At 39.1% G+C, this 25,147-nt stretch overlaps 1 protein-coding gene across 1 annotated transcript in view; it reads right to left on the bottom strand.

Annotated features, from left to right (window-relative positions):
* Positions 1-19,066: 19,066 nt before the first annotated feature.
* psmd2 (proteasome 26S subunit ubiquitin receptor, non-ATPase 2) overlaps positions 19,067-25,147 on the bottom strand; it is a 79,407-nt gene continuing 73,326 nt past the window's right edge. The window contains exons 18-21 of the mRNA XM_043702323.1: positions 23,950-24,044; positions 23,026-23,152; positions 21,523-21,641; positions 19,067-19,488 (exon numbers count right to left, since the gene is read on the bottom strand). Coding sequence (XP_043558258.1) covers positions 19,306-19,488; positions 21,523-21,641; positions 23,026-23,152; positions 23,950-24,044 — 524 coding nt within the window. The 3' untranslated portion in view covers positions 19,067-19,305. The remainder of the gene's footprint in view (positions 19,489-21,522; positions 21,642-23,025; positions 23,153-23,949; positions 24,045-25,147) is intronic.

The following is a 25,147-nucleotide window of genomic DNA, read 5'->3' on the forward strand; positions in this document are numbered from 1 at the left end:
GAATCTGCATACTATCTCAAGATCTTCAAGTGCTGAATACTCTTAATTTATTTCTTTATTTTTCTACTTCTGTACCAAAAAGTTTGTATCGAGGTACTTTTGTACCTGAAATGGCACCAGGAATGGCGACATTGTGCACTTTTCACTGTATTCTTGTATCCTGTACATGGGACAATAAACCTAAATCAGATTAAATTAAATCAAAACACCTCTCTGACACCTTTCTCTCACTATTGTCAGGAACTGTTGCAGGTGGATTGTGGCTGCAGTTTATTAACATTGGCTCACATCCAGCAGTGGGTAGCCCTCTCAATACAGCCAACTTCTAAGTGGGAAATGGAGTAAAACAATGAAAACAATGCGAAGGTTCTGTCATTGAATTCAGCAGGACCTTGCAATCCGACATTTCCAGGTATCCCAGCCCTGCTGTCTCCCCATACTCTGCATTAATATACTCTATGACAGCTGTGCCATCACCAGTGTTCACATTTTGCTTGCTTTTATTGTTACAAAGAATATTTAATTAGCTCAAGGTCAAATCATTTTGCACAGATTCTATCATAAGATTGCATCTCACATGAACTTTTGAAATAAAAGCTTCCAAGAAACATGGTATAAATGTTAAGTTGATTTGAATGAGTCTTATATCTATTGATGTGGACATAATGAGCCCCAAAATATACAGAGGGTTTTCTCAGCATTGGAATTCATTTCATGTTCGGACTAGAGCAGCCTTTGAACAATTGCACCAAAGCAAAATTGGCTTTACCACAAGTCCTCCTGATTTATAATGTACACTCAAATGTCACTCCCACACATCTGCATAATCACATACAAGACAACAATTTCATTCACGTTTAACAGCTATATCACAATCTGTAATAGGCAGTGCAATTGAAAAGTGGACTTATACTTAAAATACAAATTAATTATGTTCAATGCAGACGGATTTGATAAATAGTAGGAACATACAAACAGAAGAAGACCATTACAGCATTTATGTTAGCGTATAATTTAGATCCTTTTAACATATTGGTATTGATTTTTATATAAATTCTTAACTTTTTAAAATTAATAGCTCTTTCATTTTATATTTTCTTGCTTTTCATGGTGTCCTCTGTCAGAAGCTATTGTTGTGCAAGTGTTAAGCTCAAGGGTGTAGGTTTGCTCGCTGAGCTGTAGGTTTACTATCCAGACGTTTCATTACCTGGCTAGGTAACATCATCAGTGGCGACCTCCAAGTGAAGCGAAGCTGTTGTCTCCTGCTTTCTATTTATATGTTTGTCCTGGATGGGGTTCCTGGGGTTTGTGGTGATGTCATTTCCTGTTAGTTTTCTGAGGGATTGATAGATGGTATCTAGATCTATGTGTTTGCTTATGGCGTTGTGGTTGGAGTGCCAGGCCTCTAGGAATTCTCTGGCATGTCTTTGCTTAGCCTGTCCCAGGATAGATGTGTTGTCCCAGTCGAAATGGTGGTTTTCCATCCGTGTGTAGGGCTACAAGGGAGAGAGGGTCATGTCTTTTTGTGGCTAGCTGGTATTTGTATATCCTGGTGGCTAACTTTCTTCCTGTTTGTCCTACATAGTGTTTGTGGTAGTCTTTGCATGGAATTTTGTAGATGACGTTGGTTTTGTCCATGGGTTGTACTGGGTCTTTTAAGTTTGTTAGTTTTTGTTTGAGAGTGTTGGTGGGTTTGTGTGCTACTAGGATTCTGAGGGGTCTTAGTAGTCTGGCCGTCATTTCTGAAACTTAATTGATGTATGGTAAGGTGGTTAGGGTTTCTGGCTGTGTTTGATCTGCTTGCCGTGGTTTGTTCCTGAGGAATCTGCGGACTGTATTTTTTGAGTATACGTTCTTCTTGAATACGTTGTATATTAAGCTCAAGCCTGTGCCATTTTGGAACATACTGTCCAAGGAAGTGAATGAATAGGTGATGATTTTATGGGGTCATGATGGCCCCATCCAACAGCCCAGAAATTTGGGTGTGACTGCTGTGATCATGAAAACCATGGCTGGATTTTATGTTGAACAAGTAGCTAATTGCTTGCAGTTGTGACTTGAGTCCTGAAGAGTTGCAAGGCAATCGGATAGTGAGGGACTGGGAGGGGAGGCCACAGCTAGAATTGTAGAAGCCTCAAAAGCAGCAGCTGCTGAGAAAATCCTGTTTGCAGGTGGTGTCACTGCAGAGAGGTGCCCTCAATGAGCCTCAGACTACCTGATCATGATGTCATCCCTAAGCCCATGAGAAGCCTGCCATGATTTACCTGCTGGCTTTGCCATGTGATACAATACCTAGCCATTAGTGACCATGTAACCATTGTCAATTCACCCTGCCTTTAGAGAATGAAATGGGTGGCACAATGGCTCAGTAGTTAGCATTGCTGCCTCTCAGCACTAGGGACCTGGGTTTGATGCTAGCCTTGAGCAACTGTCTGGGTGGAGTTAGCACATTCTCCTCGTGTCAGCATCAGTTTTCTCCGATTGCTCCGGTTTCCTCCCACAGTCCAAAGATGTGCCAGTTATGTGGTTTGGCCGTGCTACATAGCCCATAGTGTCCAGGGATGCACAAGCTAGGTAGAATAGCCAAAGGGAAATGCAGGGTCACAGGGAGACGGAAGGGAAGGTGAGTCTGTGTGGGATGCTCCTCCGGGGGTTGGTATGGACCCAATGGGCTGAATGGCTTGCTTCTATGCTGTAGGGATTTTGTCATTCTAGCCAGGTGAAAAAGTCAGCACTTCTAGAACCATCCATTTGACACCTGCAACGTTTCATCATTTATTAATCATGGACAAGCAAAGACTTTGTTTTAACTGTTACGTTTTGGACTCACCTGTCATATCAAATCTTTTTTTATGTTTTGTCTTTTTTAGTAGTTAATAAACTCACTGCCACTTGAACTCAAAAAAGTTTGGTTAAATCAACTCCTCTTAGAACATAAAGATATTTCGGTCTGGGAAAAAAATTGACAAATATTGACAATATCTTTTTCTAAATTAACCCTGTTTCAACTGACTGAGGTCAAGTAAAGGAAGGAGTCAGCTCATTGCTCCTTACCCAGGATTATAGCCATTTGACGGAATCCCATTTGGAATCGTAACAAATTGGGAAACCTCATCCACAAACCTGTCATTAATGGGAACAACTCCAATATTTTACATTTTCGTTGTAATGAGTTGTAGTTGATTTATATTATTGAGTGATATTATATGGACCATTATATCCCTTTACTCAATCCTGTTTTAAATTCCATAAAATCCTTTCAAGTTGTTACAAGATTCTTTGACTTCCCTTCTTGCCATTATACAATATGGAAAACAGCGGCATTTTGGATGATTAGAAAAAAACTACTCATGGGATGTGGACATTTCTGGCTAAGACAGAATTTATTGCTCATCTTTAATTGCCCAGAGGGCAGTTAAGAGTCAACCACCTTGTTGTGGATCCGGAGTCACATGTAGGTCAGATTAAATGAGAATGACAGATTTCCTTCCCTCAAGGCCATTACCGAATCGGATGAGTTTTTCCAAAAATCAGTAATGGGATTTATGGTCATCATTAGATTCTTAATTTCAGATTTTTTTGAAATTAAATTCCACCATTTACTGTGACAAGACTGGAACCCAGGTCCCCAGAACATTAGCCAAGTTTCAGGATTCATAATCTAGCAATAACATCACGAGGCCATTACCTCCCTTTTATCACTTCATTAGTAATCAATAACTACAGGCTAAAGGTTATGGGTTGGAATCTCACCAAGCTAAATGGTCAAACATGAATTCAATAAAAATCTGGAATAAAAAAACTAGCCTAATGGTGACCATGTAATCCTTGTCAACTCACAACTGCCCTTCAGAGAAGGCAATGATTGGCACAGTGGCTCAGTGGTTAGCAATGCTGCCTCACAGCTCCAGAGGCTTGGGTTCAATACAGTCTTGGGTGACTATCTCTGTGGAGTTTGCATGTTCTCCACATTTGTTCTGGTTTCCTTCCATAGTCCAAAGATGTTCAGGTTAGGTGGAATGACCATGCTAAATTGCCTGGTAGATGCGCAGGCTAGGTATGGTACAGGTGGGATTGTCTGAGTGGGGTACTCTTTGGAGAGTTGGTGCAGAGTCAATGGGCCAAATGGCCTCTTTCTGCCTTGTAGGAATTCAATGAAATTGTCTCCTTATTTGTCTTGGCCTGGCCCACATTTGACTGCAGAACCTGCCATTTTGTTGACTTGTATCTGTCCTTATAACTGCTCGAACAGAAATTCACTATGTGGGAAATTAGTGATGGACTATCCTTCAGTATATATAATATTTTTACATGTAGCCCAACCATACTAATTGATGTAAATTAAGGAACAATTTTTAGAGCTCAGGGATTGTATGAGCCCCAGCATTATTTTGGAATAGCTGCCTGTTTAAAAGAGACCATGTCCACATAGTTCCATGTGCTGTTTTGCAGTGTGAGCTTTTATAACCTTGCAGTAGTATCATGTCCAATGGAGATGCAGAAGATCTGGCCAGCAGCATCTGAATGTGTACATGTGCTGTTAGATTGGTTGTTAATTTGCCATATTTAGAGCAACAACAGTGCCAAATGACACGGAAGGCATCCTCAGATAGCTAAACCATTGCCTCCACAAGGACTGTATCTTGGTAAATGCTCTGAATGCTGTCATGACAGATGCACTTATGACTGTTAGATTGGTGAGGACAAGGTCAAGTATTCCCTCATGTTGGTTCTCTTCTTAATTGTTTCATCCCATTCTAGTAGTTATGCCTGACTCCTCAAAGGTTGTCCACAATGTACAAATCAGGAATGTGACAGAACATTTTCCATTTGATTGGATGAGTACAACTCAAGAATTTTGATACAATCCAAAACAAAGCAATCCACTGAAAAAAACAATGCATTGCAGCAACTCTCTAAGGTTCCTTGAATGGCACTTTCAAAACCCATGATCTATCCACCATCTAGAAGGACAAGGACAGTGGATATATGGGAACACTACCACATGCAAAATCCCCTGAACGCTATACATCATTGTGACCAAGTCATTGTTCCTTCACTGTCGCTGGGTCAAAATCCTGGAACTACTTTCCTAACAGCACTCTAACAGGGTGTGCTTACTGTATATGGACTGCAGCAGTTAAATAATGTGCCTGGCTGCAACTTTCTCAAGGGAAATTTGGGTCGGCAACAAATGATGGCCCAGCCAACAATACTCTCATCCTGTGAAAGAATAAAAAAATTCTTCAGGGCACAGTTAATGGGAGAGACAGCAAACATTTTTTAATCAGCACGCTTGGAAAACCAGCAAAAATGATATACCTCAAATACTCCTTACTGTACTTTTCTGTTTAATTATTATCATTTTTAGTTTATTTACCTTGAAATAAATGTATTTGTTGTTCATTTGTATGGCCACATAAAATATCAATAGTTGATTCAATTCCAAATACTGCAATCTACCGACGTCCAAGTAGTCAGTTGAGGTTACGAATGTGAAGGCTCTCTGCCAGTTGCATAATGAAGTAATTTATGCTGCTAAGAAAGTGTGACAGTGATGTGTATACCCTATACATTATATTTTTATTACTTAGTGTGTGTGTTTTTACATTATGAGGACCTCTTGATTATCCAGAATAATTGATCAATTGGCACATTCCTGGTCCCATAGGTGCTTGATAATAATAAGTTTGCTGTACTAACCAAGGGAGAAAGTGAGGACTGCAGATGCTGGAGATCAGAGCTGAAAAATGTGTTGCTGGAAAAGCGCAGCAGGTCAGGCAGCATCCAAGGAGCAGAGGAATCGACGTTTCGGGCATAAGTACTAACCAAGCCATATTTCATGATGGACATCGAAATCCACTACCATTCTGTGTTCTTCCTAAGTACTGTACTTCCTCAAAGTTCTATTTAACCTTGAGAGGTAATAATTCACTGTCTGATAATCAGTTAAGGTTTCTTGCCTCTGTTTGAACTCAGATTTCATGGCTTGAAGAGCAATGTTGATGATTCCCCAGGCCACTCCCATCAACCATAAAGCAGTTCTCCCAGCTCTATGGGATAGGAAATAACCATGGCTGATAATGGAGACAATCAAGCTTTCAATGAAGGCCTGATTCTGCAAATGTTACAGTGTTGAGATTTTGTTTGGCCTATCTGTAAGACAGTTCACCCAACATTTCACCGACATTAGAGAGGAGATCTTTGCAGAGTTGACAAGACTAGGTGCTCTCATTTGATATCTTGGATTTAGCAGAGTGGTCCATTCCCATAGCAATTTGATACAACTGACTTGTTGGGCCACTTCTAAGAATAGGTTAAGAGTCAATCATGTTGATGCAAGGCTGGAGTCACATGGGCACCAGACTGAGTTAGGATTATATTTCAGAGCTTCCACTGACCTGCAGTGTTATTTGTACACAGACAACAAAATCTATTTTCTCTTCTGCATTTCTTAATGTTGCTTACTGAGAAAATATTCCCAGTTTTCTTAGATCCAAAGAAGACAACCTCATACTGTCCTACATTTAACTCAATTTCCTACAACTTACCTACTCATTAAGCTATCCATGGCACAAATCCCCCAATCTGGGTGAGAATGACTACTTCCAACCCAAATCAGTTTTAAAATAGTCATCAGGCATGACTTCCAATGCAGGATCCATTCCAATAGATGGAGTCCAGCAAATATGAAGGCAGCTTTGGAGTGAATCTCCACAGATTCCAAAGCCTCTTTGAGAGCTGACAGGAGCTAAGTGCGTAAGTGAAATAAGTGAATGTGTAGGGTGATGGGTGGATGAATAAGTCATTAGGACAAAAGTGAGGACTGCAAATGCTGGAAATCAGAGTCTAGATTAGCATGGTGCTGGAAAAGCACAGCCGGTCAGGAAGTTCAGTGCTGATGAAGGTCTTTTGCCCAAAACGTTGATTTTCATGCTCCTCTGATGCTGCCTGACTGGCTGTGCTTTTCCAGCACCACTCTAATCAAGTCATTAGGGCACCAATGTAACAGGGAGAATGCCAGGTGGGTGATGTGTTAATATGGCAGTTAAGTAGATGGAAGTGTGGCAGGTGGGTGAGGGGTCAGGTGACAGATGAGTGGGTGATTAGATACGGTAGTAGATTGGCGTAGGGCGATAGCTCAGTAAGGGAAAAATGGGAGGTAGGTGATGGGCTAAGGTGGTAGTTCCAGTTTGCTGAGGGTTTAGAGTGGAAGGTAAGTGGGTCAGCAGACAAAATGGAAGCTGGTTGTGGGGTAGAGTAGCAAAAAGGTAGCATGGCAAGAGGCTAAAATGGGAGTATTGCAAGGGGGTAGGGAAGTCACAGGTATCAGCTGAGTGCAGGGTAAAGAGCCAGGTAAGTTGGTGAGGGATTAGGTAGATAGATGGAAATGGGAGTAGGCATCAAGTAAGTGAGGGGATAGAGTGGAAGGTAACTGGGTAGAATGATAGATAGATTGGGTTGCTTCAATGCCAGGAAGGGATTTGGGGGTTAAACCACATTACTGCGTAGGTCATGGGTAGCGGAAGAGGAAAAACATACAAGATTGGTTTGAGTTTAGAAAGGGGATTGACTATTGGACGTCTGGTGGCAGTGGAGTGATGGTAGAGTATCAGGGGCTTAAGGTCAGGTGTCTGTGGTGAGGGGATGGGTGTGGGGAATGCGGAGTTCGAGTAGATTTTAATTCCTTCAAACTTTCATGGATAACTATTAAGGTAAGTAATGCAGAACACTCCACAGCCTGCAACTCTAACTCTTTAGGTTGCCTGGTGTGAGGTATTTATCTGTTTAAGGAAGTTTAACCTCCTGCCAATTACCATAGTCAGTAGAATAGAACTTCAAGGTCCTGACACACACTCCTCAGGATATATTGATCTGTTGATAAGTTATATTTGGAAGAGAGAACCTCTGTGAAAGAACAGGACATTGGTATGCAGGTTGTGCAAAGAATCTTTGTTCAATGAGCTCTCCTTCATTCTGTGGAACTCCTAGACAAAGGAAGATTGTTTTCAAAGCCATATGTGAAGTTTAGAATCAATCTGCAAGCTTTAATTGTTGCAAAAATGTGAAATGGGTGCAAGCCTCCAACTTGCACAGGCAAATTGCACAGAAGGATGAAGTGTACAGCAACTTGGAATTAAGATCCAACACTGTTAAATATAAAGCATTTGACTTAGATGGCAAGAGCATTGCACATGATCCAGTTTAGGTTCTTCTACAATACTGCTGTCATTATTAGGCATGTAGCTAATGCAGAAATTTGTTTGGCATAATGGTAGCTTGAAGGCTTACGTGAAAGTTGGGTGTAAGACCATGCACTTATACGTCTAGCATTTGACTCCTTGCATGACAGGGTTACTGTGTTTGAGCATCTGCTGCTAAAGCACTTCACCTTAAACCAGTGGTATTATCATTCTGTGGGACATGGTGTTGTAGTTAAAAAATAGTCAAAATTGTAACAATACACTCAGTGTTTCATCAGGAAATAATGACCTCAACCTAAAGTCCTCAACCTAAAACTGAAAATTGCACTCATTTAATCATGAATTTTAGAATTCAGGCTCTCAGCATGTTTGTTTTTCTAGAGAGTAAAACAAAATTTCAAGCATGGAAACTCTTTTGATTTAAAAGATGCAACCTTATACAAAATGTGACAGCAAAATAATGCCCAAGAACGACAATCATCCTACTCATCGCACAAGCCCTGTTGGTCACATGAAATAACCACCATGTTTCCTAAGGCTTTCAAATATCACAATGTTAGAGATATGCAAACAAAATAAAATTAACATTGATTCCTTAATTTTCAGAATACACAGAAGCATTGAGACAAAGCAATATAGAGTGCATCATTTGACAAAAATAGAAACGCTTTAAACAAGGGTTAAGAAGATGTTATGAAACTTGAAAGGGTTCAGAAAAGATTTACAAGGATGTTGCCAGGGTTGGAGAATTTGAGCTATAGGGAGAAGCTGAACAGGCTGGGGCTGTTTTCCCTGGAGCGTCGGAGGCTGAGGGGTGACCTTATAGAGGTTTAAAAAATTATGAGGGGCATGGATAGGGTAAATAGGCAAAATCTTTTCCCTAGGGTCAGGGAGTCCAGAACTAGAGGGCATAGGTTTAGGTGGGCAGGGAAAGATATTAAACAGACTTACGGAGCAACTTTTTCATGCAGAGGGTGGTACGTGTATGGAATGAGCTGCCAGAGGAAGTGGTGGAGGCTGGTACAATTGCAATATTTAAGAGGCATTTGGTTGGGTATATGAATAGAAAGGGTCTGGAGGGTTATGGGCTGGGTCCTGGCAGGTGGGACTAGAGTGGGTTGGGATATCTGGTCGGCATGGACAGGTTGGACTGAAGGGTCTGTTTCCATGCTGTACATCTCTACCACTCTATAAGCTATTATTTTGTCCAATGATTAACTGGTTAGACATTTTGGTGAAAGCCCTTCTATAAACTGTGACAAGAAACATTCTTATGTATCATCCATTATGCCAGAATGTTTCCCAAATTGCTTTAAAGGGCAAGCATTTTTAGGTACATGAACAATCCAAGAGCTGTGCAGCCATTTAAACTAATATGATCATAGTAAAATATCAGCTAGTAAAATAGAACAAACTTCATTTTTGCTAACATCTTTTGCACCCTCAAGACACCACAAAACACTGTCACAAAGTATTTTGAATTGCAGTTTGTGATGTTAAGAAACAATGACTGGTTAAAACTGACGCCCAGTATGCCGTGTGATCAAGCCCCAAATGGGGTGGAAATTCCACTCCTAAGAGCTGCCTGACAATCTGAGGTTGGAAGCTCTTTATTGCCAACAAGACCAATGGGAGTGATGGCTGCTGCTGGTAATACACTGAAGCTCAGATCCAAAATCCACTCTGGATCATACGACATGGTAGAGTGAGGGATAGGGGCGGTACAGCAGCTCAGTGGATAGCATTGTTGCCACACAGTGTCAGTGACCCGGGTTTGATTCCAGCCTTGGGTGACTGTCTGTGTGGAGTTTGCACGTTCTCTGTGTGTGTGTGTGTGGTTTTCCACCAGGTGCTTCAGTTTCTTTCCACAGTCCAAAAATGTCCAGGTTAGGTGGATAAGCTATGCTGGGTGAGGCATTGCAGGGATTAAATAGGCAGTTGGGTTTAATGCTCTTCAATGGGTTAGTGCAGACTCAATGGGTCAAATGACCTCTTTCTGCTCTGTAGGGATTCTGTGATTCTAGATGCTGTGATGCTGTTGGCAGGAGATTGTCAAAGTGAGAGTGGTTGCAAAGTTTGAGGCATGTGTAAGGATATAGTTTTCAATGGTGCCACTTTCCTTGTAATGCCAGATACCTCAACCAAACACTGCATGCCTGTCAGCAAGGGACACAGCTTTTGACAGCACAGGCAACCTTGGATGGCCTTCTTGAGGCATGGAATGCTATTTGACTCATGTTAAATACCTCAGCCACCACTAATTTCTGATGGGTTGAGAGAAATTCATTTTAATTGGGCTCATTAAATGAGATTGGGTGTTAATATCTAGGCATCAAGTTCAAGAAAAGATGCGAGAGTTGTAAATCCTTTGTGCTGAAAAAGTATTACAGTTCCCTTAGAGTCTGAATTGCTGTGGCAATGTACACCTGTTGGGATTTGGACTTTATACTCAACCCTAGAGTAAGAAAATTCTTGTTGGGGAATAACCTTACTAGCAAAAAGAATAATCATTAATTCAGAATGAAAATCAACAGGATTTATTGAACAACATAGATTAATATTAAACATTCTACATGTTGGACGATGACAAAGTACATAAATTCACAACTTGTCATCATTGATTTTCTGTGGATTCTCTGGTTTACTTTTCTTAATGCCTTGAACTTGATCTCTTGATTCATGATGCACTTCAAGGTTTCAACTTAGTTAAATCTAATTTAATGGAAAAATCTTTTGCAGCTTTAAATGGTCAGCTCCAATTTAAAAGCAAAATACTGCAGATGTTGGAGATCTAAAATATAATCAAAGTGCTGGAGAAACTTCAGCAGGCCTGTCAGCATCTGCAGAGAGAGACAAACATTGCTAACACTTCAAGTTGAATAACTTGAAATATATTTCAGCATTTGTTGATAACAGCTAGCTAAGGGGCACTGTATGCCACAGAGCTATCTGTAATCCTGGGTCAATTTGGGACAATAAGGATCGAACTTCAGCTGGAATCTGCATGGGATAAATTGGAGCTGGAAGTAGTCACTGAGGAAGGAGATATGGCTGTGAAAGCAACTTTTGGAAAATGTTTTATAAAACACTTGCAGGGAAATAGAAAGCAATGAAACTGAAACATTCAAACAGAAATTCCACTGAAGAGCAAAACTTCTTCTAGTTGGGTAAAACTGGAAGTGGTAGAAAACCAAGGTGAAACATTGTGTTTATTTCAGCCCAGCATGCACAAAGCACTGGAGAAATATATCAGATCTGGCAGCATTTGTCGAGAGTGATACAAAGGTAATGTCTCAGGTCCAATGACTCTTCTTTGGAACTGAAGAGTTGATGGGTTTATTTTCAGCAAAGCCAAATTACTTTTGACTTTTCACATATCTAAGCACCTGCTTTACATCTAGATCTCTTTATTGCCATTAGCACTCTATTTGTCTTTTATGTTGTGCACCCACACCATCCATTTCACTGGATCCTCCTTCTACTCTGTCAACATGAAAATTATCATTTTCCAATCCCTTTCACCTCCAAGGAGTTATTGGACTCAAATTAACACACACTCTCTCCACAGATGCTGCCAGACCTGCTGAGCTTTGCCAGCAATTTCTGTTCTTGTTTCAGGTCTGCAGCATCTGCAATTCTTTGTTTTATACCTGGAAGAGATGTAGCACTGAATTAAACACTCAAAATAAAAGCAAAATACTGCAGGTGCTGGAGATCTGAAATAAAAACAAAGTGGAGAAACTCAGCAGGTCTGGCTTCATCTACAGAGAGAACGTGGATTTAATGTTGAGTCCAGACACTCTTCATTAGAGTTAACATTTCTCTTCCAGGTATGCCCAACTAAAAGTTTTGCTCTTCTCTCCAATGGAATGTTGGATTGCATTTTGCAGCTTACTCACCATCATTGGTTCCTAGTTCCCTCCTAGCACTTGATGAAATGGTGTCAAAACTCACTTCCACAGCCATATCACCATCCTCAGTTGCTGCCGCCGGCTCTGACTTGCCCCACATGGTTTCCAACTGAAGCTCCATGTTTCATATTTCTCATCCACCCAGATTTACAGGTATTTGTGTGGCATATAATGCTCCTTGGGCAGTTCTCATCGCATCCTGAAATCCAGGCTCAGTGCCATGTGTTGCCATATACACACAGTCAACTTCTCGCTCAGTACCACCTCACACTACTCAAAGCAGGCCTATCATCCAATACTTAAAAGAAACTGTTTCTCTTCAAGTGTTAAAAGAATGCAAGCTCTAAAAGCACTGACACCAATACCCCTGTGGATGCTGCTACCCCTCCCCTTTCCTCTGACTCCACCCCTTCTTCCAATCCCACGTCTTGTTGTGTATTTGCTATGTATACATCAGGGAATGTCATTTACAATGCTGATTCATGATTACCAAACATTTAGTAAACTGGAATGACAAGCAAATCAGGATGAACAGGAAGAGAGATGCACTGCCAACTACAGTGCAAGGGTCAGCTCACAGCTGATTGTGGCAGGTGATGAGCTGCAATGTCGCATATTCTGAGAATCATGACACTGAACTGAAATGGCAAGAGATGAATGGTAAATAACAGTTCTTTCAATGTGCAGGAGAGTTCACCTCTCAGAGACCTTAACATTTGACACAATCACTAAACAGAAAGCAAACTATACAGTAAGGTCCAAAGGGAACAGGCAGATCTGATGCTGTAGGTGCAATTACCTCTTTGAACATTAAAAACAAATTGCATCCAATTGCCTGAAAAGTATCAGGTTTAGAAATGTGGAATTATTATGTTAAGTGACCAAAATGCAAGCAGCAATGTGAAGATACCATCCACATCCAGCTGAGCCCCAGAGGAGGACAAATTTACAGGATTGTTTGAATCTCCCCAGCCCAGCTGTTCACAGGGCTTTCATCATGATTGACGCTCTTTATTATATGGAAGTTTATTTCCAGGCCCAAACTTTCTGTATGGGCACTAGACCCAGACCTGAACCCTTAATCATTCTATTAACTGGGGAAATCTGTGAAGTTTCACCATTTCTCACTTATCTTCAAAATGATATGCTGCAAATTCATCAGGTCTTTATCACAGCAAAAAAGTGAAAGGTCCACCTTCAACACTGCATGGATGGGAGCTAGGCCTACAGCTGTTGCACAGTGAAATGGTAGCTCCCTTGGGGCTGTTCATGGCCTTGTTACTGATCTTCTGGGCTTTCTGACACTTGCTCATTTTTCTTTTTCTGCTTCCCCTCTTTGGCTTCCTGGAGTATGTTAAAAGGTTTAACATCTGGTCAAAAAGCAGAACAGCCAAATATTTCCTACATGGTGGTGGAGAGACTGGCTAGAATAACTACTTTAGACCTACAAAGTCAGGTTCACTCCTTCTCACTCTTGTTGCTTCCTCAACCATAGATTCTGTTTCGGGAGGAACAGCAAGGACAGGAGAGGGAAAATTTATGCTGGAGCAGGGAGTGGGGGAGATGGAATCTGTAATTGGAGGATCTGATGTATCGCCCACTCACACTGCTCCTCCAAACATGACTCTGAAGTCAGTTCTTGTTGAAACTGACTAGCAGTTGAGTTGAGATTCTCTTTAAACACCATATGTTGGATTGGCCTTGAAGATCGGAATTTGCATTGAAATTAGCACATTTCTGAGATACTATGTGCCAAACAGTGGAAATCTCTCATCTCTGGCAAACCCAAGAAAGAAGAAAAAAGGATCATTCTTCAAAGCATTGAAAACACCATTCATAAATATTGAATCTGATTCAAAATTGACATCTCTGAAGAAGTTGTTGAAAGAGATCACATCTGAAATCAGATGATATTCTACTTGGGAGCAACAACATCCACAATACTCAAGTGAATATGTTACATTCATTGGACAGTTCAATATTCACTGATTGCTTAGAATAATAATGCCAAAAATCACAACACCAGGTTATAGTCCAACAGGTTTATTTGGAAGCAGTAGCTTTCGGAGCATTGCTCCTTCGGCAGGTGATTGTGGAGAAAGAGCAGCGCTCAGAAAGCTAGTGCTTCCAAATAAACCTGTTGATCTAGATTAATTATGTTGCTCATATTGCTACTACCAATATGCTGTGCTGACAAGGTATTTTTTTTTTTGCTGGTTAAACTGCAGCAACACCACTTTATACATGAGAGATCCTAAGCGTGACTGTTGCTGATCTTCTCTTTTAATCTCTGTAATTATGTAAGTGGAGCGTGTCCCAGAGAGCTTATTTTTTTTTAAATTAGGGAAACAACCAACTTGTGTGGATTTCCCAGTAAGTTAATTTGGAAAATGATATCAAAGTTGACAAAAATGAATGGATGAAATCAACTAGGAGAAAGTGAGGACTGCAGACGCTGGAGATCAGAGTTGAAATGAAGGGCAAACAATCATCAGTAACATGGAAGCTCCCCCTAAATTTCCACATCCAACATGAAGAGCACATCACACTAAAGGCCATCTTTGCTCCTTCACAATCTACAGACCCAGAAAATAGCACCGTCTGTTTGCTCTAAAAAATACCACTCCAGGCTAACTTAGTACTTATAGCTTATATTTTAAAAATTTAATCAAGGGACACATCTCAATAAAACAATGAAAGAGCTCACTCTACTCACTATTGTAGATTTACAGTATGGTTACACTTAAAAACTATGCATTTATCTGTTCTGTGAGCTTTCCTACACAGGGTCCTCCAAGATCAGCTGTGAATTTGCTGTTTGTTATTTTTTTCTAAGATGCACTCTGATGTCCAGAAACACGAACTCAAACAGCAAAGGTAGTAACTGCAGATTCACTGCTGCATCAGACAGCAGTATAGTTTTCTATCTCTGACCATGTAGTCACTGCCTTTGTCTGTCTTCCTCCTTTTTAAAGTGCCATTGTTTTGATCTTCCCCATCCCTGCAAAGATCCAAAACAATGCAACAGTACAAAAAAGTAATTGCTGCTCCTGGAATTTGAGGAAATCACCTCCAACACCTAAAATGCCCCAAAAAAGGAGCAGCTCTTACAGCCACAACTTCATCCTGCCCTCCATCTTGGATTACCCAGATTCACTCATTTTAGGATTGCTTTTCATAGATTCTTGACTTAATTCTTTGTATCAAAATTTAATGTCAAATATTTTCTGGAATGGGTAATATTGGATGGTAGAAAACAGAGGGTTGTTAAGTCACAGAAAGCCCCATCAAAACACAGTGATGGAAGCACCATTAAAAGAACAGATGAGTATCTTGAAGAAATAAAAAGGGGGAAGGGGAAGAACAGGTGAATGACATTAAATGCATTCTCTGTTCCGAAAGCTGATGGATACAATAGGCAGTGACGTTCTGTGGAAAATACCAAAGCCTGAAAAAAATACTTGAATAAGTTCAGCCAAATTGTTTTTAACTCGTGTGTTCATTTTCCAGCTGTGTTCATGGAACTGCAGTCTAGTTTTTCCTTTGCTTATCCTAATTCAAGGTTATTCCTTGTTTCAGTGCAAGGTTCAAATGAAGGATGTTTAGAATTCACACTACATTGTACTTACATAAGAGCATAATTCAAAAGTCTTGACATAGATGCATTATTGACAAATGAGAGATTACCTATTCAGAGAAATTTGGACTAAATTAATCTGTAAGTAATGAATGGACCAATAGCTTTATATTACACATGTCCTTTTCAAACTGTATTGTGAATTAGCAAACGTGCAAAAGAGAGCATGTGTGTGAATTATTATTCACTGAAATTTCCCAGTCAACGTATAGCTGTTATCAAAATTAACCACAGAATCACATACAAATAAACACTAGGGTGCATCTCAAGGACTTTTGAGCACAAGTCAAAACAAGTTATTCTAACCTTGGGCAGATTATATTCAAGGCCATTTTTGATATATTCTATCAGTCCAAAGAGCATTGGGCTGAGTGAGGAAATTCAAAGCAGAGCTGTAATGATAATAACCAGGCTTGGACTTGCAAGTTCCAAAGTGGATCAGACCCAAACTGTTTTTTCACTGTCAAGATCATAATGCTATTCTAGATGGGAAAACAAGATTGTCTTCTAATGTCTTAATTGTATAGAAAAATATATCTTTGCCCAAGTAATGCAAAATGACAGCACCATGGCTTAACTTAACTGCTTCTTTTAAATTCTGGGTCTTGATAATGTGGTAGGCCTTGAAATCAAAATTCCTTCCACTGAAATAGCCCATTCCTAACAGTTCTAAGCAATCTACTCTCATCAGGACAAACTATTTCACGTCTGTGAATTGAAAAGCAAAAGCTTTCTAAAGAAAAGGTTCTTCCCCAGCCAAAAACAAATCCTGATCCTTCTAAACAGAAAGCAAGCTAAAGTTTCTCAATATCCTGTCCACTCATAAAACTCTCCACAAAAAAAACTTCACAAACACCCAAGAAGGCTCTCTCTAATACTGGTTAAAAATAAACATGGCTGTAGGAAATCAGACAAGCTGATCATTAAATTCCTTCATACACACAGACCAAGACCCACGTTATTAGTTCAAATACAAAACTCCAATATCAAATGATCTTAAAATATATCTGTATTTAAAATAATATTCTATGCATCACAAAAGGCAGACAGATAAAATTCTAATTGCTATGAAACAATAATCTGCTTCTCAGCAAGTTGAGAGAAGCACAAGCTGATTGGAGAAGCTGTGTAAGGTTGAACAATAATAATGAGAATTAAAAACTCAGTTTCAACTCCTCACCCTTTGATCCCACCCACCATACATTGCATAAGTGAATTGGGAGAGGAGAAAGTCATTCTTTATTCTGTACAGTTATGTTAAGCACAAGATGTGAACAAAGCTTGTTGAGAAATCAGCTATGCCCTATAAGTAATGGTGCGACATCAATAGCTTTTACTCCATTGCTGCTATGTCTGACATGAACATTTACTTTTGTGCACCAGATTCAAATCCCAGCTTTATCTGTAAAAATGATGGCCTAAAATTTGCTGGAACAAGGCATCAAGCTGTCTTCACAAATGTAAGCTGACAATGACATGATGAGATATTTGGTGAATGACAAACAACAAACCTACTTTTGAACAAATTGGATTTAAGGATGGTGAAACAAAGGAAGGAGAGGCAAGAAAATAGGGTGAATTAGATTCAAACTGAATACAAGGAAATGGAGGAGGAGAGAGAAAAATTTAACCAAAAAAAAACCTCTAGAACCAATTTACTGTTCGCAGGAATGAAACTTCACAGCTTTCATTGTGTAATTTCTGGGCTGGAGATTGAGGTCTTGCAATAATATACATCATATCTTCAAAAGCTACTTACATTAAGTACCAGCCACAACTTTCTACCATGAGTTTTATTCGTCTGAGCACTTTCCATAAGAAAAGTGTTTCCCTGGAATTACAAAGTGAATTATGAATCTTTAATTTCTAGATACTAAATGGGCGCTACTCCATTTTAATGCAGAAATAAACCTGTTGGCCATTTTCATATCCTATATATGAATTAAGTATTAAGTATTAATGTATTAAGTAAAATTAAGAATTACATCAAGAATGTTGCTTTCACAAACTGTAATAATCATACAGCAATGCAAATCAATTATTATACACAAAAGTCTCAATGTGTTCAAACTGACCTCAACACTTATTCAATATCAGTACAAAACCACAGATCCAAACAGTTCAAAATCACGGAATATCAGAAATAGGATCAACTATTATTAAGCCAAATCCTTTCCCCAACTGATATTTACTTATTTTCCATCCCGAATAATGTAACAATGACAAGTAGCAAAGAAACAGCAACTTGTTAAAACAGTTGTTAATAGTACATGAATGCCACTGGCATGACATTTATTGCACATCCATAATTGCCCTGGAGAAGATGGTAGTGAAGTCTTCTTGACCACAAAAAGCAGTCCATGGGGCACTCCGTGCTAGAAGTAAGGAAGTAGTCAGATTGAGATCCAGTGACAGTGAAGGAATGGCGATGTAGTTCCAAGTCAGGATGGTGTTCTGCTTGTAGAAAAACTTATAGGCAATGTGCTCCCATGTATCTGCTGACTTTAATATTCTTGGTGGTAAAGGTTGGGAGTTTGAAAGGTGTTGCTGAAGGAGCCCTTGTGAGCAAGTGTACATTTCAATTGTTCAGTTGCAGAAGACTTCCATTTAAAATCTTTTTTTTAAAAAGAGGACTGAAATAATCGAGGGGGAAGTTACACTAAAATTATATAAAGCCCTGGATAGAATCACACTTGAAGGAGGATTCTGGACACAGAGTAACACTAGCAAAATGATACCCAGTCTCAGAATTAAATTACAATGAAAGATTCCTCAAATTAGGATTGCACAAACTTGGATTTGAAGGTTAATGGAGGATTTGATTTAAATTTATAAGATATTAAGGGGCACAGTGTTGGTAGATATAAATTGATTGGGGAATCTAAATCTACAGACATAGTTAAAACCTAAGAGCCAAATCTTTTAGGAATAAAATTAGAAATCATTTCTACTAAGGGTGGCAAAAAAAGCCCAGAATTTTCTTCAGCGAACAGCAATTTATGCTGCATTAACAGCTCAATCTGAATCTGCAAATAATAGATTAATAACTAAAAGGTATGAAAAGTATATGGAGCAAAGGTAGAAACTGAGTCACAGATCAGCCACAATCTCAAATGAATGGGTGAACAGGCTCCATGAATAGCCTACTCCTGCTCCCTATATCTTATCCTTGTGTTAAGGAGTATAATGGGCAAATCAGTAAAGAATAAAGCTCAAATTAGTTATTTTGCATCCAATATATTAGTAACATTTACTATTTAAATGTGGAATAGATGCATGAACAATTAACACAAACAGACTAATTACAAATACCATTATTGGTGGACAAGAAATAACTTTATTTAGATATCGCTGCATCATAACAAAATTTAATGAAGTACATCCATCATGCGGTAAAGTAATATAAAATATAGAAGTTCTGAACCAATATTTAAAACCGGCTCAAGAGTAGACTGATGATCATATTTTACCATGGACCCACAGTATTTTTTGAGGATGGATGGTGACTACTCAAAGAAACTCCATGTACAAAGCACCAAGAATTAACCACAAGCTACACACTATAATTGGGATTTTTGCGTAAAATGACAAACCCCTCAAGGATTGGAGTTAGTGGCACATACTCTTCTGTTGCCAATTCAGCTCTTTCGCCATGTGCTAACAGCACAGGTGTAGTGTGTGTCTGGAATCCTGTGATGGTCTTGGGCTTGCCTGCTTGGCCTACAACATCTACAGCCTGAAACAAAACATCAGGAGTTAAGAAATCTCCTTCAACAATTCAAATTACCGGCCCTACAAAATCCAAGCTAAGCAATCAGTCAAGCCAACAGTTCAAATGCTTCTACTAATATTACTGGCACTGGGTGAGGTGGGAGAATTACATCAAGTGACTCTCAAGATTTTTCAAAGCTTCCCTTTCACTAAAGCTGGAATAATACAGGGAAAGAGTAGTCAATAATGCATTCAAGGTTACTATGATTGCAAATATGGAAACAAAACTCTAATATCATGGTATAAAATATGAGAACATTCAATACGTTTGCACAGGAAAAAGAGTTTGAATTATAATATTATGTGTACTTGCTTCTAAGTGTTAGAATTGTGCCTAAATCAACAGCCGGAAGACTGCAGGCTCACTAATATTGTGCCACTGTTTTAAAAAAGATACAACGAAAAGACAGGGAACTATAGACGGTGAGCCTTACATCAGTGGTGGTTCAGTTGTTGGAGGGGATTCTGAGAGATAGGATTTATATACGTTTGGAAAAGCAAGGGCTGTTTGGGGGTAGCCAACATAATTGTGTGTATACGAAATTGCATCTAACTTGATTGAGTTTTTGGAAGAGGTGACAAAGATGATAGAAGGAGGCAGAGCTATTGACGTTGTCTATATGGACTTCAGCAAGGCATTTGACAAGCTTATGCATGGAAGACAGGTTAGACCATGGGACCGAGGGAACTAGCCAACTGAATATAAAATTGGCTTGAAGGTAGGAGACGGAGGGTGGTGGAGGAGGGGGCGGAACCTGTGACCACCAGTGTGCAACAAAGATTGGTGTTGGATCCACTTACTTTCATAATTTATATACAATTTAGACGTGAATTTAGGAGGTACAGTTACTAGGCTGGCACGTGACACCAAAATTAGAGGTGTAGTGAACAGTGAAGAAGAATATTTCAGAGTACAACGGGACCTTGGTCAGATGGGCCAATGGGCCGAGGAGTGGCTGATGGAATTTAATTTAGATAAATGTAGATGGTGCATTTTGTTAAAGCAAACCAGGGCAGGACATGTACAGCTAATGGCAGGGTCTTGGGGAGTGTTGCCGAATGAAGAAACCAAGGAATGCAAGCACATAGTTCCTTGAAAGTGGAGTCAAAAGTAAACAGTATAAGAGTTGGGATGTCATATTGAGGACACAGGTTTAAAGTGAGAGGGGAAAGATTGAAAGAGGAGTTGAGGAGTAACTTTATCACGCAGTGGATGACGCGTATGCAGAATGAGTTGCCAGAGGACGTGGTGGAAATGGGTGCAATTATAATATTTAAAAAGGCATCTGGATGGAATGTGAATAGGAAAGGTTTACAGGTATATGGGCCAAATGCTGGCAAATGCAATTAGGTTAGATTGGGATGTCTGGTTGGCGGAGATGAGGTGGACCAAAAGCTATTTCTGTGATGTACAACTCAGACTCTACAACATAAACTTTCTCTTGAACACACTGGTAGTACATATGGTGTCTTGAGTTGTCTTGCACATAGCTATCTGCAAAAAAGTGCAACTTAAAGCTCTGGTTTTGTTGGAATGATAATTTTTCCAAACCTTTTAATCTTTAGCCAAGTTCATTGGTGGAGACTGGCATTACTATGCTAGTTTCCAAAAGTTCTGGTATATTAAAGTATTTAAGTCTCAGAAGTTTGAAATTGCCAATGTCTGAATTTTCTCAATGGTCCTTTTTGACAGTCTTGAGCAGTTAACGTACTAAGTTTTCCAGATGCAGTCAGGAACTCATTGGACATGAAATCACATCCATCTGTTCCAATCCAGATTGCACGGAACCAAAGCAATTATAGCAGCATTCTTGTAAATGTAGGCAACTCAATAATGCTTTACTTTAGCATTTATATTTTGCATAGATTAAATAGATTTATATTTTGCACAGATTTCATAAGAAAGCCAGTCATTTTGCTAACAAGTTTGCAGTCTTGGAGATGATTACAAAATAAAGTTCACAGCTTTAATTAATGCTGCAAACAATCAGTTTCATACCTGGCCAACACGAACTGACACTGGCAATGGTTGAAGCTCTTCATCAAATGTAACTAGCATACGAGGCTGCATTGCAGCAACCAGCCCATAAAGAATATAATGGGACTTCCCAAGAATTACTGTAAACAAACAGATTCATTGAGATAATATTGCATATTAATTGTTAGTTCTGCAAATATTTTAATTTTTTATATTTTCCAACAAATGGAAATTTGAGTTTGTCAAGCCCACGTAAATATACAACTAAATCAGCCATGCATAAACGTCTTTTCTTTCTTGTCCAATGGTAGCTGCCTTGCTAAATAAATATCGTTTATAAATTGTTTAAAACAATTGCAAAAGTCTGAGCTCATTCATTGACTTAATGGAATGCCAGCTGTGTCTTCTAGCGGTAACCAATTCAACCAGGTTATACAACTTTTTTCACTTTATCTTGTACCTTTAGACAATCAAGGCATGTGCTGCAGCATGTTTCAACACTAGTTATTAAAGTTCAAGTTTGTGATGATTAAAATTGATGTTAGACGTGACTACTGCTTGTAAAGTTAAAGAATAATTGTAGTGTTGTATTGAAATGAAGCAAACAAATGTACTTGATTATACACAAAAACTGACACTATTTACATAGTACTGAAATTTCAATCCAGATTGTTCACTTCTTGCTTCGAATCTCCTGTTCCCTGGATGCTGCCTGACCTGCTGTGCTGTTCCAGCAATAAAGTTTCAACTTTGATCTCCAGCATCTGCAGACCTCACTTTCTCCACTTCTTGCTAACCCTCTGCAAACGGTTAAACCAGATATGACAGAAAAACAAAAGGCACAATACTGAGAAGCTTGAAGTGAAATAAAACAATATACTCTCAAGTTAGGTGGCAAATAGGGGGAAAGAATAAACACTGAAAAATTCATCCGGTTGTTTCTTCATAGTAACACAAAATGTGATGTGAATGCTACAGAAAATTGGAAGTTATATATATATACAGGTGTGTATTAAGTTTTTCTTAACACGTGTGTTACCACTTAAAGGTGATGCTAATTAGATCAATTTTCATATTAGGTTCAATACTACATTTTAGTGCTCTGGTGCATTAAAGGGAATGCAAATTCTATCAGAGTCCTGCGATGCAGTGGTAGTGGTATGTCCACGTTGCACGTCTTACCTGCCCGGGATGTGTGTCATAGCATGTCCAAATAGGTTGATTAAAATAGCAATCAGGCTTGACAATACACTGACAAAACATTCAGTGGGTGAATATCATTACGTTTAATCTCCTACACTAATGGAATTGTCTAAATTTGATCTAATCCAAAATCTAAAAGCAAAGAGAAGGTAAAACTTGAAAAATTGCCAAGTGGTTTTAACATATAACCTTAATTTTTATTAAAACACTTCAAAAAGTTTAAAAATTTTGTAAGCACATGATACGTGCTAGTCATTAAAATGTTACTATGAATGTAATCAACCATGCAGAGCTCTGTAAATTAAACTGAACAAAACTTACTGTTCTTCACGTCAAGGAAAGAAACTAGTACAGTGAGAAGACCAGCCACTGCCACTTGGCTCATTAACTGTCTGTCACTGTGATATGGACACAATGTGAGTGTTCCCTTTCCAAGATGTGTTAAACCCTAGACAGAGGAATACAAAATAAACTTTAGTTTTAAAACCATGATTTTCTTTTGGTACCATATATTACTAAAATTAAATTGTACAATATTAGCAATTAACCCAACTTCATCCTTAGTCAAGTGTGAAACGGTCATTCTGACTTTATTTTAAAAATGTAATTCTAACTGCAGTTTCACAAACAGCTGCCAAATGCTATGTTGGCTTGCCATAAGACAAGATGGCCACCATGATCCCTTCCAGTCAATCAAGCTACTCCATCTAGTGTCTCAATTAAGGGAAGAAACCATTACCATTGAAAATAATAATATTCATGGCCTCCTCAACTCAAGCAAATAACCATCATACTGTGGGGAAACTATGCATTCACTACTCATGGCACAACATTCACTGGACAATTAATTTTATACTTAACTGTTTTTGTACTAGAGTAGATTAAATTTTATATACGTTTAATAGAACAGAATTAACTATAAAATAATGGCAGTTCTTTCAATTGTCTACACCAGATAATTGTCACTTTTTGGAGGCACTTTGTTACTGGACACTGGTACATTACTACACTGGTGTAATCTATTAGCTCTATGGGTTACTGTAATCAAAGTATAAAGGTTATAAAGTGATTCTGGCCCCATTAGTTTAATCAAAGGGCTATTATTCACAAAAATCTGGTCAATGAATGTTAGGAACCATTTTTCAACAGACAGCTTCAAATGGCTTGCTTGCATGCCGAAGGGATTCTATCTTAAATGATAACTTATTGATTTATAATTATGAATTGGAAAAACTGTGTACCCACCTGTGCTATTCTAACCATAAAAAGGTTATTTGGATCCTTGGCATGGTACTGTGCTAACTGTCTCAGCATTGCTGCTAACCTGGCATTGTTAGTACCTGTAAACAGAAGGATTTATCAACTTGAGACTTAAGAGTTAATGTTTATAAAGCATTCTATTACATCCTCACAATGCTCCACCACAAAATGCTTTTGATTTGCAATTTTTTTGGTTGGAAACTCAGTCAATTTGCACAAGGTTTCACAAGTAGCCAAAGAATAAATAGCCAGATAATTTGAAAGTAGTACTTCTATTTATTCAGTGGCTTTAATGTCAGATGCCTCAAAATGCTTCACAGCTAAGAACATTTGAAGCATGCTAAATAGAGGAAACACAGTAAGCACCCACAAACAGCAAAGTGATGATAGTGAGGTGATCATTCATGATGATAGCTCAGTAATTATTTATGATGATGATTGAGCTATACATTTTGGCCAGTACATGGATATGACTTCCCTATTTCATTTCCTCAACAGACAGTGCAGTGTGCCCTCAGAAAGCTGACTGGGGGCAGATGTTCACAGGTAAAGGGACGGCTGGAAAATGGGAAGCCTTCAAAAATGAGATAACGAGAATCCAGAGAAAGTATATTCCTGTCAGCGTGAAAGGAACGGCTGGTAGGTATAGGGAATTCTGAATGACTAAAGAAATTGAGGGTTTGGTTAAGAAAAAGGAGGCAGCATATGTAAGGTATCGACAGGATAGACTGAGTGAATCCTTAGAAGAGTATAAAGGAAATAGGAGTATACTTAAGAGGGAAGTTAGGAGGGCAAAAAGGGGACATGAGATAGCTTTGCAAATACAATTAAGGAGAATCCAAAGAGTTTTTACAAATATATTAAGGACAAAAGGGTAACTATGGAGACAACAGGGCCCCTCAAATATCTGCAAGGTAAAACAAGGACTGCAGATGCTGGAAACCAGAGTCTAGATTACTGTGGTGCTGGAAAAGCACAGCAGGTCAGGCAGCATTCGAGGAGCAGGAAAATTGACGTTTCGGGCAAAAGCCCTTCATCAGAAATACAGGCAGGGTGCCTGCACAGTGGAGAGATAAAGATCAGCAAGGCGGCCTTTGTGTGGAGCCACAGAAAATGGGGGAGATACTAAGTGAGTATTTTGCATCAGTATTTACTGTGGAAAAGGATATGGAAGATATAGACT

The sequence above is a fragment of the Chiloscyllium plagiosum genome, chromosome 13 (genome assembly GCF_004010195.1).
Source record: "Chiloscyllium plagiosum isolate BGI_BamShark_2017 chromosome 13, ASM401019v2, whole genome shotgun sequence".
In the NCBI taxonomy this organism is placed as follows: domain Eukaryota; kingdom Metazoa; phylum Chordata; class Chondrichthyes; order Orectolobiformes; family Hemiscylliidae; genus Chiloscyllium; species Chiloscyllium plagiosum.